The 16,580-nt window shown below is 37.9% G+C and overlaps 2 protein-coding genes across 3 annotated transcripts; one reads left to right on the top strand and one right to left on the bottom strand.

Annotated features, from left to right (window-relative positions):
* Positions 1–2,777: 2,777 nt before the first annotated feature.
* On the bottom strand, positions 2,778–4,225 carry LOC117126779. The gene is made up of 2 exons (XM_033275873.1): positions 3,851–4,225; positions 2,778–3,638 (listed from the first exon to the last, which is right to left on the bottom strand). The coding sequence occupies exons 1-2, from the start codon at positions 4,223–4,225 to the stop codon at positions 2,778–2,780; spliced, it is 1,236 nt and encodes a 411-aa protein (XP_033131764.1).
* A 3,552-nt stretch (positions 4,226–7,777) lies between these two features.
* Positions 7,778–9,632, top strand: LOC103828648 (F-box/kelch-repeat protein At1g57790). Of its 2 annotated transcripts, none has more exons than XM_009104277.3 (2): positions 7,778–8,099; positions 8,313–9,632. In XM_009104277.3, the coding sequence occupies exons 1-2, from the start codon at positions 8,017–8,019 to the stop codon at positions 9,394–9,396; spliced, it is 1,167 nt and encodes a 388-aa protein (XP_009102525.1). In that variant the 5' UTR covers positions 7,778–8,016; the 3' UTR covers positions 9,397–9,632. The 2 variants fall into 2 exon arrangements, with proteins under 2 accessions (XP_009102525.1, XP_009102533.1); XM_009104285.2 differs by having other exon boundaries at positions 8,004–8,139.
* The last annotated feature ends 6,948 nt before the right edge of the window (positions 9,633–16,580 follow it).

A 16,580-nucleotide genomic window follows, 5' to 3' on the forward strand; every position in this document is an offset into this window, starting at 1 on the left:
TTCTTCTTGGATGTATGTCGATGTCTTCGTCGGTGTCGTTGGAGACATCGCTAGGATCCAGGTCAATGTGTTCGGCTTCGTTATCCTCCGAGTCCTTTGCAGGGGGCGGAAGACTTTCAGAGTTCCCCTTTTCGATGGGAGATTTCTCGCTGGGGTTTTGACCGGAAGGTCGTTCCCGCGCGACTCCTGCTCTATCGAGTGGGGTGGCGAAGTCGAGCCTCTTCCCGCGGATTTTGGTGGTTCCGCGGGGACGGATAGCTTGGGTCCTTGCCGTTAAGGTTTCAACCTATTTGGTCAAGGTCACGAGCTTATCCTGTTCTTCCGACCTTTTTTCATAGGTGGCGAACATCTTTTTAAACTCCTCGAGCGTCGCGGTGTTGGCTTGCGCGTTGGCCGCAGATACGTCCGCTACCGGAGTGTGGAGATCGGTGCCGCTGCCTCCGTTAAGGGGAGTTTGCACGTTATCCGCGTCGTTGGTTGACATGTCTGACTGTGTGTGGCTTTTGCGGGTTAGATTAATCCGTAAGTCCCCCTCCTTCTAGCGCCAAACTGTGGGAACCGAAATTCGCACTGTCGATTTCCGTTTAAATAAGGAAACTAAGAAAACCCTAGTTTCCCAGAGGACCCGGATATCTGTTAATTACCACACGTCAAGCAATCAGAACACGAGAATAACAACGATAAAGATAAGAAATCGAAAAGAGAGCAAAGTAGATCTTATTCCGAATCTGCGTATGAGTGTTACAACAAGGTATAAGCCTGGGCTCGAGAGCTGTCGGCGAGATTCCTAGTTCTAGCAACCCTAAGACGGCTAAACCTAATTGAGTCGCAGCTCGAAATAACAAAAACGGAAAGTTGCCTAAATCGCTCTAAGTGCTAAGTTTGCTCTGAAAAAGTTCTCTTTTCTGCTCCTCGCCTAGGACTCCTTATATACTAGCTCCAAGGTCGGTTTACGCTTTTACTCTTCTGCCCTTAAGCTGTCGTAGCAAAAAATGGAGATATTCCGTTTTTCCCGATCTTCACAATTATCTCCAAAACTTCCGTATTTATCCGCGGAAACTTGACATTTATCCTTCCTCGTGGGCCAAGCGTGAACCATGCTGTGGTTCACGGGCTTTTGGTTAGGAAAAATCGTAGGATGGGCCTTGAGTCGTGTTTTAGGTCCCTTTGGGCCGTCTTCCGACTCGACACGTTTACTACGAGTTTTCCGCGGTTTCGGATCCGCGAAGTTTGATCGATGAATTAGAATAGCGGGAAACATGGATTGAGCTTGCTACGGTCTTCGGGAGATAGTATTCGAAGGTTTGACGAGAATGCAAGGACTGGTGTCGTATCGATGTTCGGAAAGGTTCAATCGCTACACGCGACCGAACTTTGGCTCGAGCCCGGTCGCTACGTAGCGACCGAGCGGGAGGAGCGCTCGGTCGCTACGTAGCGACCGAGCTTTGGCTTGAGCTCGGTCGCTACGTAGCGACCGAGCGGGACGATCGCTCGGTCGCTACGTAGCGACCGAGCTTTGGCTCGAGCTCGGTCGCTACGTAGCGACCGAGCGGGACGATCGCTCGGTAGCGACCGAGCGGGACGATCGCTCGGTCGCTACGTAGCGACCGAGCTTTGGCTCGAGCTCGGTCGCTACGTAGCGACCGAGCGGGACGATCTCTCGGTCGCTACGTAGCGACCGAGCGGGACGATTGCTCGGTCGCTACGTAGCGACCGAGCGGGACGATCGCTCGGTCGCTACGTAGCGACCGAGCTTTGGCTCGAGTTTGGTTTGTTCGGTTTGAATCCCAAAGGATACTTTTTCGTAAAAACCTCGTATAGGTTATTTTTACGAAAATTACATCCCTTCTTTTAATAACTCTTTCGGAAATACGATCTCCGAGGATTTTCGGGTGGTAATTCCGTCGTAACCGTTTTTGACCCCAACAATAGAGAGAGATGTGTAATAAATAGAGAGTTGAACATATAATTGTTCGAGAAATGCCTTATTTATAATAGAAGCCGGTTATTTACTTCACGACGTTTAGAACTTTGGGCGGGAATTATGAAAACAAAAACCAGCCATAATTCAAAGACATGAAAATCCCAAATCCAGCCGTAATATATAGAAGTGAAAACAAAAACCCAGCCGTAATTCAAAAACATGAAAATCCCTACAACACTTGCTTACATCTAACAAGTTTTCGCATTATGGCCACTCTGTCTACGTCGAGAACATGTGTGTTCTTTCCTAGGATGTTTGTTTTGAAGTGCAACTTCTAAAGCAGATTTCATCATATTTTTCTTAGGTCTTCCTGGTTGTTGACGAATATACAAGGGCAAGCACGGTTGATCTGCCACGATTTCTAGAATAGGTTGCGCTTTGTCAGCCGGCATGATAGATTCAGCGTATGCGCTCACCAAATATTCACTGTTATAGTACGGACTGCACAGGGATATACGACAAACATTGTTGTACTCCGCAGCTGCGATTGCATGTACACATGGTAATTTCTCGCGTTCGAAACGCCGACATGTGCACTTTTGCTCTACCAAATTAACAACATTCAAAGACTCGCTAGAAGATCCATATTTAACTTCAGTGTGATGATCATCAATCCTTTGGACCGTCAATTCTCTGGCGGCAGTTACACGACCCTATTAATAAATATGAAACGACTGAGTTATTACATATTACGGCTGATTTAAGAATTATAATGGTTGTCTTATGAATTTTATGAAACGGCTGACTTAAGAATTTTATGAAACATTGTCGTATTTTTACTGTTACGACTGACTTACATGTAGTAGTTTCTCGACACCACGCGTAAGCGTTGTTGGCTGCGATCTGGCATCCTCTCTCCGTTCATCATAACCCGTATCGATTCTAATATTCGAACAATGTTTAGACCTCTTGCATGCGACAATGCTCTGTTCATTGATTCCGCTATGTTTGTAGTCATCAAATTGTACCTCTCTCCCGAGAAATGAACACACGTCCACAGGCGGACATCAGCTCTTTGGAGGTAGCTGTGGAGTGCAGGATGAATCGCTTCAATCTCCTCGAAAATCGCAGTAAAGTCAGACATCCTAAAACATCTTGCCCCTTTCTTCACCAGACGGAATGCTTTTTTTCCTTTGTACCGTCCCAATATGTTCTTATATAAATGGTAGGTGCATATTCCCCGAGTAGCCAACGGATACATATTTCTAATTGATTTCCCTATCGAGTTATGCATGTCCGAGATTATCGCAAGACCCTCGTCGTCAGGAATCAGAAGTTTTAGTTGCGTAAAAAACCAATGCCACGAATCATCATTTTCTCTGTCAACCATTGCGAAGGCTATTGGAAAAATCTGGAAGTTACCGTCCTGAGCTAGTGCTGTGAGTAGCGTCCCTTTGTATTTACCATTGAGAAACGTACCGTCAACTACAACAACTTTGCGCATGAAAGGATACCCATTAACGCTCGCACCAAAGGCAAGAAACACATACATGAATCTTCCAAGCTCATCGATTTGAAGACGCGTCACTGTACTCGGATTTGCCCTTCTTATCATGTATAAGTAAGAAGGCAAGCTTTCAAACCCACACTCAGGTGTTCCCTCATCGATTTCCCTTGCAAATTTCAACGTCCGGTATGATTTCCAATAATCCATCTGTTCACATGAAAAAACGATCCTCATTACACAGCCACATCAAATAATTAAGACAGCCATAGCGTACTGAATAACTCAACCCTATTTTACTATAACTCGGCCGCATCTAAATATATAGTAACCTAGCCGAATTGTATGTTTATGTCAGCCTATACATTTGACATTACTCAGCCGTGACGTTAAAAATAACTTAGCCACAACAAAGTATTTACCTTTATACCAAACTGCTTAGTGATAGCTATTCCGACGCTCGTAGGGTGAACGGCCGGACCAACGTCGCCGAAGTTCTTGTACAACATACCTAAAATATCTGGTGTTGCTTGTCGAGATCGATTAGAACGCTCTGTGCAGGAACATGTATGCTTCGAATCGTAAATACGAACAAAAAACGCCTTGGATTCTCCTGGGGTAGAAGCACGAACTCTCCAAAGACATCCATCAACCCAACACTTAACAACGTATGATGTCGGAGTTGATGTTTCTACATCAAAATCAAATTTATACCTCACTGTAAGAAGTTTCAGTCGTCTATCTAAATCGTCTTTACTATCGTAACGTTGACCTACCGCAATGTCTATCGACGACATCTCCAAACTTAGAACCTACAGATTCCCTTTAGATCCGCTCATCAAGAAGTTCTGATATCTCTTCTTGGGAGGTAGCGTTGGTGAATCTTCGTCATCTGTAGGAGACTCACCATATGAGCTGAAGTTATCATCTTCAGATGACGCACCGTCTGAATCGTCGAACATATCAAATCGGCTTTCAAATTCGTCATCTTCTTCGTTTTCTTCGCCTATTTCATCTTCTCCGACTACATCATGTTGTTCTCCTTCGACATTACTAGAGCAGTCATTCTCATTGTCCTCTTGTTCCTTTTCCAAACTGCAACCATCGTAACTCCCACTGTAATTTTTGTTTCTGGACTCAACTACTGAAGCTTCTGCTTCTGCTTCTGAGCTAAAGCTCAAAAATGTTTTACTCTTCTCGCTTGCTCTGTTCTCCGTAATCTCCACACAAAGACGTAGTTGTTCGATTTTCTTCAGGCTTAGAAAACCTTGCAATTGCCGAGTATTGGACACGTAAACTGGTGGAGTGTCGTGCGCCATCGTTTTCAATGCTTTATTCGAGAACATGTGGCTAAGCTGAATATGATCCTTCAAATCATTCAATCCGTAATCTTCGAGAACAGACTTTTTGAAATCTTCATGTGTTGTTTCCTCATCTAAATGAAGAACTTTACACCCTCTACTGTCGACGTTGAACACATATTTGTTTTTCTTAATCCAGTTACCGGAAACAAGAATTACCGGATCCATAACCAACTGAGAAAGATGAAGACGATAGATAACTAAGATGAAGAAGAACATGAACAGTCTCATAAAGCAAGTTATAAATTTCGTTCGTTAGTGATGACATGGCAAGAAGTTTGTTGACATGGCGGATTCCGAGTCTGTATCTTGGATTTTTTTACAAAACTCAGCCAAAAAGTTAACATTAACTCAGCCTTTAAGTAACAATAACTCGGCTATCACGTATTTAATTAACCCAGTTATGCTCGAGTTTAATAACACTCCAACAAAATATCTCAGTCATTATGAAACTAAAACTCAGCCGTCATTGAAGAGAACTTTTTTTACAAAAATCAGCCGCAATTAAAAGAAAACAATTCAGCCATAATGTAAAATATAAACCAGCCGTAATAATGTCACAGCAAAGAACATAAAAAGAGAAAAGATTCTGATAGAATACATCTTCACCACTCCCTTGTGTCCATAATCACGCTCATCGGTTTAAACTCACGGAAGAAGAGCCCCAACTCTTTGATCAAGAAACAGCGGTTACACATTTTGTCACCCTTACTATTTTCAATGTACCACAAGACCTAATCTCGCTCCATAACAGGAACACACTGGCAACTATAGAACGAAGGAACAACGGTTCAAATGAACTCGTCCCTCTTTGCCAGAAACTCGTCATTGTGCGACATACCCCATGCCCATTTTAGAGATCGAACTAGTTTCCCGATCCTGTCAACTGATTCCGTCGTAAAACAAGCAAAATACTCCTCATCACCCCAAAATATTTTTCTAGTCATTGCGTATGTATACACAGCACACTCATATCTTTCATCCGCTGCAAGCTTCAAGAAAGCAAGTCCTTCTTCCTGAAGGTTAAATGTGAAGAAAAACTGTACACCCTTCATATAAAGTGTGCTTGGATTTCTCTCTGCGTAGCAAGTTTTAAACAACTCAGGAAGCATATTGAGTCTCATGGGAACGGATAACAGATCGTAAAAATGGTTTACCCTGCTCCGCTCTGCTAACGCCTTCATCGTCTTGCACGATGCTCTTAGGCCATAGAGATCTGTGAAGGAGTTACCGGCCACACGTTCAACCACTAACGCCTGAATCTCTTCAGGCAATTCAAGTATCGGGAATGTAACGTTCATATAACTAAGCAAAGATATTTGAAATAACTCAGCCATGTTGGTTAATATAACATTGACGCCTTCGTAGAGATCGGTAATACTTTATTATTTAACTCATAATATAACTCAGCCATTAATATTAACATAACTCGGCAGTTAATATTTTGGGTTTTATCATGGCCCATCGAGATTTAGGTTTGATACTTTGGGACGGCTGAGTGTGAAAAATATGGCTCATAACTAATATCGAGGCTTTTATAACATCGAGACGATACTTTAGTATTTAAAAACTGATTTAACATTCACGGTAATCTTTTTTTATAATATTAAATGCCTTATAATAATGGGACGTTTCGTCTTTCTTGATTTGACGGCTTAGAACTAATATCGAGGCCATTTATAACATGGAGACGATAACCACGAGGAGTTAAAAAGTTAAATAAGGCAGAAATTAATGATAACTCAGTCGTAATACGAAAACATTAAAATCCATACCTCAGTCGTTATACTAATCAAAAAAATACAATATAATCGTAACATGTTTATGTAACTCAGTCGTAATGTAAAACATTAAAACCCAAAACCCAGCCGTAATACAAAACATTTAAACCCAATTCTTTTAATCGTCTCTCTTGCTCTGTCATTCTGATTCATTTCGTCATCCTTGTTCTCCGGAAACTGGTGGAGTGTCGTTCGTTGAATACATATATGTTGTTGCAAATTCAATATGTTGTTCTCAATTCATTCAATCTGTAATCATCGAGTACAGACTTTGCGAATTCTTCATGTCGGCGTTGAATACATATCTATTTTCTTAATCCAGTTACCAGAAACAATAATTACCGGATCCATAAGATCCCGGAGAAAAATGAAGAATAAGATGAAGAAGATAGATATATAGATAGATGAAGAAGATGAAGAAAAATATGAACAGACAGACAAACGTAGTTGTAAAATAGTTCGTTAGCAATGACATGGCAAATCCGAGTTGATGACATGGCGGATGACATAGTAAATCGGTTAATCAGCCGACAAACAAACATATAACTCAGCCTACGTAAATCAACTCTCATATACAATGTAAGTCAGCCGAACCATCGAAATATTTTAGTAATTAATCTTTTGATCCTTAATCAGCCGTAATAAAGATGAAAAACGATAAATCAGCCGTATTGTCACATAGATCAGCCATCAAACGAATGATATTCTAGTAATTAATCTTTCGCTAATAAGTCAGCCGTAACAGAGCTGAGTTTACTGTTAATCCATCCTATTACGGCCGACTTATCATAAATTCAGCCGTAACAACATCACATTAGTCAGCCGTAAATTATATAACTCAGCCAGTCGGTATTCATTAACTCAGCCGGTAAAACATAACCCAGCCATCTCTTAGTTACAACTCAGCCAAATTTCTAGAAAACAAACCGCCGATGTATAAGTCAGCCGTAACCTTTGTGTGTAAGTCAGCATTTTTCTTATAAATCAGCCACATTTTTGTAATTCAGCCATACTTTCCGGCTGATTTATGTTTCTTAAGTCAGCCTTTTCCTCTTAACTCAGCCGCGTTTGTTTATTCAGCCGACATGTAGATATAAATCAGCCGTAACGACGTATGTAGCGAATTACGGCTGGCTTAATGAAAACACGGAACATAATTCCTACGTAGCGCCGAGTTTTTGCTTATGTGACAGCGAAAAATAATGGTATTCCTGTAAATATGTTTTTTCTCATACCGTTAAAAAAAGGCACGCTTGGTATTTAAAAAATATCAATAATAAAAAAAGATCTACATGGTTCTTGTCAATTGTCCTAAAATTTTATATATCTGAGTAAACTTCCAAAAAAAAAAAAACATATCTTTTGTAAAAAGGAAACATAGAGAAATGTTTGGGTTTCGGCATGTAGTGTGTGTACTTTGGTGTTATAAGACATATCGGGTCACTGATGCGATTAAATCAAACCCCAATCGCTCTCTCCTTTCACCCTTCAAACTTAAGTGGAAGAAGAAAGAAAATAAAGTTGAGATCGTAAGTTTTCTTTCAGTTTTGATTCTTGTATCTTATCTGGGTAAGTATAAAAGAGAGAACTTTATGTAATTCATTGATCCTCGATGACAATCTGAAAAAACCCAAGTTTTCATTTTTGATTCCAGAATCTAAATTCTTGAATATCAATATCTGATTGAATTGATGTTATTTATGAATGATGAGTATTATTATTTTGTGGTGAACTCTTATCAGATCCAATATGAGCATGGAGATTGCAAAAGAAAAGGCTGAGAATCAAACTTGGAGAGACCTTCCCTTGGAGCTTCTCATCTCTGTAATGACTACTCTTGAAATCGAAGACAACGTACGTGCTTCTGCCGTATGCAAACCTTGGTACGAGGCAGCAGTGTCTGTTAGAATCACAGACCAGCCTCCTTGGCTCATGTACTTCCCTAAATCAAGAAACTCTTTCGAGTTTTACAATCCATCAAACTCCAAGAGACATACAAAGGAGCTGCCTAAATCATTAGCTGGCTCTAAAGTGCGTTACTCTAAAGACGGGTGGCTCCTTATGTGCAAAAGCATTTCAACAGATTTCGTCTTGTTCAATCCATTTACTATGGATCTTGTGGTCTTGCCTGATCTTGAGCTGTGGCATGGTTACCAGTTAGTGGGATTCTCTTGTGCTCCTACGTCAAGCGATTGTGTGGTGTTAATCATCAAAGACTATGATCCAGGCCATGTTACAATCCGTACATGGAGTCCGGGTGAAACCACGTGGACTTCAATGCACGTCTCGTCTCAGTTTCTTGATGCTAAACGTAACTATGTTGTCTTCTCGAATGGTTTGTTTTACTGCCTCAACTTAAGAAACTGCCTCGCGGTTATTGATCCATCTTTACGGACGTGGAATGTCCTTGACATACCGCCACCAGTATGTCCTGTTCACATTGATGACGAGAGTTGGTATGAAGGTAAGTTCATGGTGGGTTACAAAGGAGACGTATCTCTCATATGTACATTTGGAAATGCAGAGCCTTTGGTGTTTAAACTCGATCTTACACTACGTGTTTGGGAGAAGAAGGAAAATATTGGTAGTTTGACGATCTTTGGGAGCATTAATTCATGTGAATCGAGGACGTATGTCCATGAGGGGATGCTGAGGAACAGTATCTACTTTCCTAAGTTATGTGACAATGAGAACCGGTGCGTAACTTATTCGTTTGATGAAGGGCGATACCATCCGCGGCGTGAGCACAATGTTAATTGGGGAAAGCAACGATCTTCTGAGAACATTTGGATCGAGCCTCCTGAGAACGCTTTGGAGCTAATCTAAGAGAAAAATGTCAATGTTGTCTATGTATTAAAAAGAGAATAAACGTTTCCATCACAAGAATAATAATGGGTATTAATCTCGAGTCTGATTAAGAAGTGTGGCATGTATTGGTAGAGACAATGGGTTAGTCAGAGTTGTGATTAGTGCTCTGAATTTTAATTAACTTCCACTTGAAATGTCCTGACCCAGAAATTTTTGGAATTTTTCTTCTAAATTCTAAGTAAATTTTCAATAAACATTAATCAAGTGAACATAATAAAACGTTGCAACCTTTTCAATAAAATCAAGTTAAATGGCCATAAACAATAAGATTAAGGTTTGTAAGCTCCCATGAAATTTATCCAAATTCATAAATATTGTCATGGTCTTCATAGTCTCGCAGCTCGGTCCACACAACTCTTCATCTTCATTACAAAAGAAGGTATCTAACATCAAGCGATGAATTCCATACTAACAAGTTAACATATGACGCTAACATATGACCCGAAGCCAAAATACATTCGTGATATCTTTTACGGCTAGAAACCAAAACGTACTTTTGTTATTTAAAGTCATTTGCTTACGAGTTATTTTTAAGTTCACCCCCGTAGGGTGAAACTCTAGGTTTACAAACCAATAGAATTTCATTATTTTAAATTTGATATCTTTTAAAAAAAGAAATAAAATATTGTCAAGTTATATTATGTTCTTAAAATAAAAAAGTTAAAAAAGTAGCGGTTACAGAAAAAAGAATTAAAAAAAATATTTTAATGTCATCAGCAAAACACTAAACCCTAAACCCTAAATCTTAATCCCTAAACCCTAAATCTTTGGGTAACCTCTAAATCTTTGGATAAACCCTAAACCCTTGGATAAACCCTAAACCCTTGGATAAATCCTAAACTCTAAATAAAAACACTAAACCCTAAAACTCTAAACCCTAAATCATAAACACTAAACCTTTGAGTGTTTTAGTGTTTAGTGATTTTGATTTAAAGTTTAAAATTTATCCTAGAGTTTAGGGTTTACCCAAAAGTTTAGGATTTAGGGTTTAGAGATTAAGATTTAGGGATTAGGGATTAGGATTTAGGGTTTAATGTTTTGCTGACGACGATAAAAATATTTTTTTTTGTAATTACTACTATTTTTTATTTATTTCTTTTTATTTTTTAATTTTAAGAAGATAATATAGTTTGACAATATTTTGTTTTTTTTAAAAAAAAATATCGAATATGAAATAACATAATCCTATTGGTTGGTGAATCTATAGGATGAACCCAAGAATAAATCTTTTCTTAATCATGTACATTATGTTCCTTATTTAATCTCATTCTTAATCAGTTTTCTTCACGTTTTCTATTCAAAAAGCGAACTCTAGATTTACGTTTTTTCACACACAAATTTCGCAATTTAATCAATATATCATTACATCCAATTTAACTTGTCTCATCCTAAGAACATGAATAATGTTTTTCCAACTCTGAATTATTTTGAAGAAAGAAGAACGAATTTTTCAATAAACACAATACTAATTCATATAACCTAGCATTTCCATATAAAATTCGCTAAAACTATGCTAAAAGGTTGTCATGAATGTCGTCCTCACTTTAGTTAGAACTATGTTAACAAGTAACCATATAGTACAAACTAGGATGTTACAAACATGTTAAACAGTATCAACACACTCGACTTACAAATTCATTTCTTTGTGAATTGTATGTACTAGTTTCCATCGTAAGAGGGTTTCTATCTATATAATTTTTGTACATACCTTTGAAAAATACATTAGAAGCTCTATAAATTAATAAATACCTTAAATCAATTTTTTTTTTCTGGTTCCAAGTTGGGCCGTTTTAAAATATGACACAAATAAATAAAATAATAACATAATAACTTTAAAAAAAACCATGTAAATATATGGTCTCACTAAAATTATAAATTAATCATTTATATGTATAGACATTTTATATAGGTACAAACCAACTATTATATTGTTTATTTTATTAATTCTTTATATTTTCTTAAAATTTTATATATTTTGATGAGATTTAGAAAAATTATATCTAAAACAACATTTAAATTTTATGAAACACATTTTATACACAAAAATAATATAATTAAACTAGTATAAATGTGGAATTTTAAAAAGTTAATTAATGTACATATATAGTAAAATCAAATATTTTTCTTATTTTAAGAAAATATATTTTATAATAGAAAAAAAAACTATAAAAATTTTTTTTGTAAATTAATAACTCTATAAATTAACAAAATACCAAAACTCTAACGTTATTATTTTATAGAGTTTTTACTAGCGTACAGTCCATCATCATGAGTAAAACCATGTTAATTCATTCAAGGTCTAAATAAGGCACACTTGAAAAGCAACAACCTTCCGATCAGTAGTTAGCCATTAACTAAAAATATTCAAGGAATCCAACATTAAAGAGTAAAAGTGTAGAACCATGATATATAAAATTGATCCACTACAAGAAAACAAAACTTTAACGAGGAAAAAGTTCTCGTAAATTTACGTCCTATTTACGAGAACTTTACGAAGAAAAAATAAATCATCGTAATATCGTCGTAAATTAACGACAATAAAGTTTCGTAGTAAAACCGACGCAACGTGGTTTTTACGAGGAAACATTTTCGTCGTAAAGTAGACGTAACTGTAACGAGGACTTTACGACGAAATATTTAACGTCTATTTAGCGTCGAAATCTCGAGTGCACCAACTTTTTAGTTTAAACACTTTTTTTTGTTTCGGCTAGATAATATATTTCCTCGTAAATTTCTAGTAAATTTGACCTACCAGTTTTGAAAATTTTCTATAATTATGGCGTTTGTTTTTCATTTGAAACACACCGAAAAGAAAAAAATAGAAAAACGTGAAAGAAAAAAAATTATCAGGTGGTGGAAATATATTTGAGTTGCGAAGGTGGATGTATACGCACATAGATAATAATGGGAGAGTGACGAAAGAATATCTCGAAGGGCTGGAGACATTTATGCATCAAGCAGATTCTACACCGGTAGGCCAGGAAAGTGGTAAGATGTTCTGTCCTTGTCGGAAATGCAACAATTCAAAATTTTCAACTCGTAAAAATGTATGAAAGCATTTAATAAATAGAGGTTTCACGCCACATTGATATATCTGGTTTCAACATGGAGAATGTTATAATTATGGGAATGGAGCTAGTAGTAATAATAGCAATTTTCAGGATGAACCGGTTGATCATTTGCCCAATGAACATAGTTACCATCCTGAGGAGCAGACAGGGTTCATGATATGGTAGCTGATGCATTTGTGGGTAATGATGCAATTGAAGAACCAAACATAGATGCAAAAAAGTTATATGAAATGTTAGATGCTGCGAATCAGCCAATTTACAGTGGTTGTAGAGAAGGTCTCTCTAAATTGTTGTTGGCTGCTAGAATGATGAATATTAAAACTGATTACAATCTACCTGAAAGATGCATGGATGCATGGGCAGACTTCTTTAAGGAGTATTTGCCGAAAGACAATGTGTTTGATGATTCTTATTATGTGATTCAGAAACTGGTTTAAAGTCTTGGGTTGCCTTAGGAGATGATAGAAGTTTGCATCGACAAGTACATGATCTACTGGGGAAATGATGAAAAGTTAGAAGAATGTCAATTCTGCAAAAAGCCATGATTTAAACCGCAAGGATGAGGACGTAATAGGGTACCGTACCAAATGATTGTACCAATCTGACAAATTGAAAAGATTGTACCAATCTGAGCAGACTGCTGGAGGGATGAGATGGTATGTAGAGCATACTCAGACGGATGGTGAGATGACTCATCCATCAGATGCAAGAGCCTGAAAACTTTTTAACAAAGTACATCCATAATTCGCTAGCAATAGCCGAAATGTGTATCTTGGATTATGCACATACGAATTTAGTCCATTTGGAATGTCAGGGAGACAATATTCATTGTGGCCAGTCTTTCTTACGCCATACAACTTGCCACCGAAAATGTGCATGCAACATGAGTTTCTATTCTTGACCATATTAATACATGGTCCGAAACATCCAAAAAGGTCTCTGGATGTTTTTCTACAACAACTGATAAAAGAGTTGAAAGATTTGTGGTCAACAAGTGTGAAGATGTATGATTGCTCAATGAAAACGAATTTTACGATGCTTTTGTGGACCATAAGTGACTTTCCTGCCTATGGGATATTGTCTGGATGGACTACACATGGGAGATTATCTTGTCCATATTGTAGTGGAATGACAAATGCGTTTCAACTGAAGAATGGTAGGAAGACAAGTTGATCCGATTGTCACCGCCATCCGTACCGATGAAACAAGAAATGTTTTAGGCACAAAAGGGTTGTGAGAGACACTCCTCCTCCATATTTAACTGGACAAGAAATTGAAGCGCAAATAAATTACTACGGAACTTAAGAAACAGTTCGTTGTGGTGGTAGTTGGCATGTTCCCGGTAATATGTCTGATTGTTACAGAGTTCAGCACAACTGGCACAAGAAGAGTATATTCTGGGAGTTTCTATATTCGAAGGATCTTCTTTTGCGCCACAACCTCGATGTGATGTATATAGAAATTTTTTTTTTGAGAACATCGTGAATACAATATTGAATGTCCCAGGGAAGACAAAAGACAGAAAAAAAATCGAGGTTGGACTTGCCTGATATTTGCTCAAGAAGCGAGCTACATATGAAAAGCAATGGACAAGTTCTGGTTCCGATATTCAGATTATCTTCCGAACAAAAGTCGGTGTTGTTCAACTGGGTGGCATCAGTAGTGAAGTTCCCCATGGGTATTTTTCAAATCTCTCTAGATGTGTTAAAAGGGCTCAAACGTCGTTTTCCGGGATGAAGAGTCATGATTGTGATGTATTTATGCAATGACTACTCCCCGTTGCATTTGCGGAGCTACTTCCAACAAATGTACATGAAACACTTGCAGGTAATATACACATTAGTTTCTTTATTGATCTATAATATGCACGAAAAACCAATATGACTAATAATCATGTGTTTAATTGGAATATACAAGGCATCAGAGCATTTTTCAGGGATCTGAGCACATGCACTCATAAAGAGGATGTCGTAGAACAACTTCATGAGAACATTCTCATCTTACTGTGCAACTTTGAGAAGATCTTTCCTCCAGTATTTTTTGATGTCATGGAACATCTAGCTGTCCACCTCATTGCTTCGTGGACTTGTTGATATCACTCAAATTACCCTAACGAGTGAATTACTCTCTCAAATAAGAGGTTTAATCGTAGTACTTAGGGATCCAATCCACAAGGAGCTAGGAAACCAAATAGACTATAGAAATCAAAGTTAAGCTAGGCAAACAAGTTTAATAGGTGAAATTGGGAACCGGTTGCAGGCTAATGATAGACTTTTAGTGTCAAAAGAGAAATGCAGGGAGACACGCCGAATTTGTCTTAAAACGATTGCTGACGAGTATCAAGAACAATTTACAAGGATGTATGATTATGTGGGTGCACTCAAGGAGTCCAATCCAGGTTCTACAATAATTTTGGGAACAAAAGCTAATGTGTTTGAGAAGTTCTATTCTTGCTTTTATGCAATGAAAGAAGGGTGAAAAAGTGGGTGTAGGCGAATTCTTCATCTTGATGGAACATTCATGAAAGGAAAAATAAAAGGAGAAGTACTCATATCTGTTGGCCGAGATGCTAATAATACAATATTTCCAGTGGCGTGTTTCTGTTGAGAACAAACTAAACTGGGAGTGGTTTATGACATTACTATAAGAGAACTTAGACCTTGGTCTAGAAAATGGTCTAACTCTTGTTTCAGATCAACAGAAGGGTCTAATAGCAGCAAAAGAATCTGTTCTTCCTTATTGTGAGCATAGAATGTGTGCTAGACATATATTGACTAACTTGTACAAGAAGCATGGTGATAAAACGGGTCTTTTACATATTGCATTTTGGAAAATGGCAAAAGCATACAATGAGAGAGTTTTTGAGCAAAGAGTAGATGATTTTAAAATTCTAAACCATGAAGCTTATGAAGATCTTATGAGATGTTCTGCATGTCATTGGTCCAGGTATATATTAAGAAGGCATTACTTTAGTAGTTACGTAAAATATTTTAATTATTTATCTTAAGATTTAATTATTTTCTTGCAGAGCATTCTTCACAAGGTTTTGCTAAGTGCGATGCTGTTGAGAACAATATGAGTGAATCATTTAATAGTGTTATCAAGGATGGACGGTCTAAACCATTGGTTGGGTTGCTTAAAGATATTCGGATACATTTCATGAAAAGCAATGAAGGAAAGATGCGCATGATAGATGAATACGAAGGAGAGGTAACCCCAAATGTTAAAAAGACACTCAATAAAGAAAGAAAAAAAGTAAAAGATTGCACTCCTATTTGTGGTGGAAGAGGTTGTATGAAGTTGAACATGGTCAAACAAGTACAGGGTCAATGTAAGAAACAAAGTGTCTTGCACATGTCGCCGATACGAGGTCATCGGTATCCCGTGCTCTCATATGATTTCTGCTTTATTGGCTGAGAATAGAAATGCTCGCACGCCCGAATCATTGGTTTCTGAATGGCTTTCAACTCCTAAATGGAAAGTGGGTTATGAACACATACTTAAACCTAACAATGGTATGGAGCTATGGCCTATGAATAGAGATGTAAGAGTGTTACCACCTCCTTTTAAAGAATCTCGTGGACGGAAAAAAATCTGAAAAGATGTCTTGAAGCATATGAAACTTCTTCCGGTAAACAAACACAACATGGAATTCAAATGGTATTATCATTGTTCCTTGCCGATGTCTATGTATTATTTTATTGAGTTGTTGTTTCGAGCATGAATTCAAGCTATTCTAAATGTGTTGATGTGGTTTGTATTTTTTCAGACAAGTAGCAAGTGTCTTCAAAAAGGACATACCAAGCGAACATGCTCAAATGAAATAGCGATTATTCCTCCAAAAAAGCCTCGAGGTCGTCCATCAAAACATCAGATGAGTGAAGAACAATCTGTGGAGACAACACCTACACTACAAAGCCAGCCAACACCCACGTTACATACTTACATATAGCCAAACAGCACCTCTATTTCATAGCCAACCAAATGTTCCTATAGAAAGTCATGGTGTTTTCCATAGTTCGTTAACAGGAGACGACTATGTATGTGTTGGTCGGACCGTTCGAGACTTGA

This window comes from Brassica rapa, chromosome A01, assembly GCF_000309985.2.
Source record: "Brassica rapa cultivar Chiifu-401-42 chromosome A01, CAAS_Brap_v3.01, whole genome shotgun sequence".
Classification (NCBI taxonomy): domain Eukaryota; kingdom Viridiplantae; phylum Streptophyta; class Magnoliopsida; order Brassicales; family Brassicaceae; genus Brassica; species Brassica rapa.

Bases quoted from the DNA above. Each gene is read 5' to 3' on its own strand.
- LOC103828648 (XM_009104277.3), top strand. From the start codon at position 8,017: ATGCGATTAAATCAAACCCCAATCGCTCTCTCCTTTCACCCTTCAAAC. The intron at 8,100-8,312 runs GTAAGTTTTCTT...AACTCTTATCAG, and splicing joins AAGAAAATAAAGTTGAGATC to ATCCAATATGAGCATGGAGA.
- LOC117126779 (XM_033275873.1), bottom strand. From the start codon at position 4,225: ATGTCGTCGATAGACATTGCGGTAGGTCAACGTTACGATAGTAAAGAC. The intron at 3,639-3,850 runs GTAAATACTTTG...TCATGTGAACAG, and splicing joins CTAAGCAGTTTGGTATAAAG to ATGGATTATTGGAAATCATA.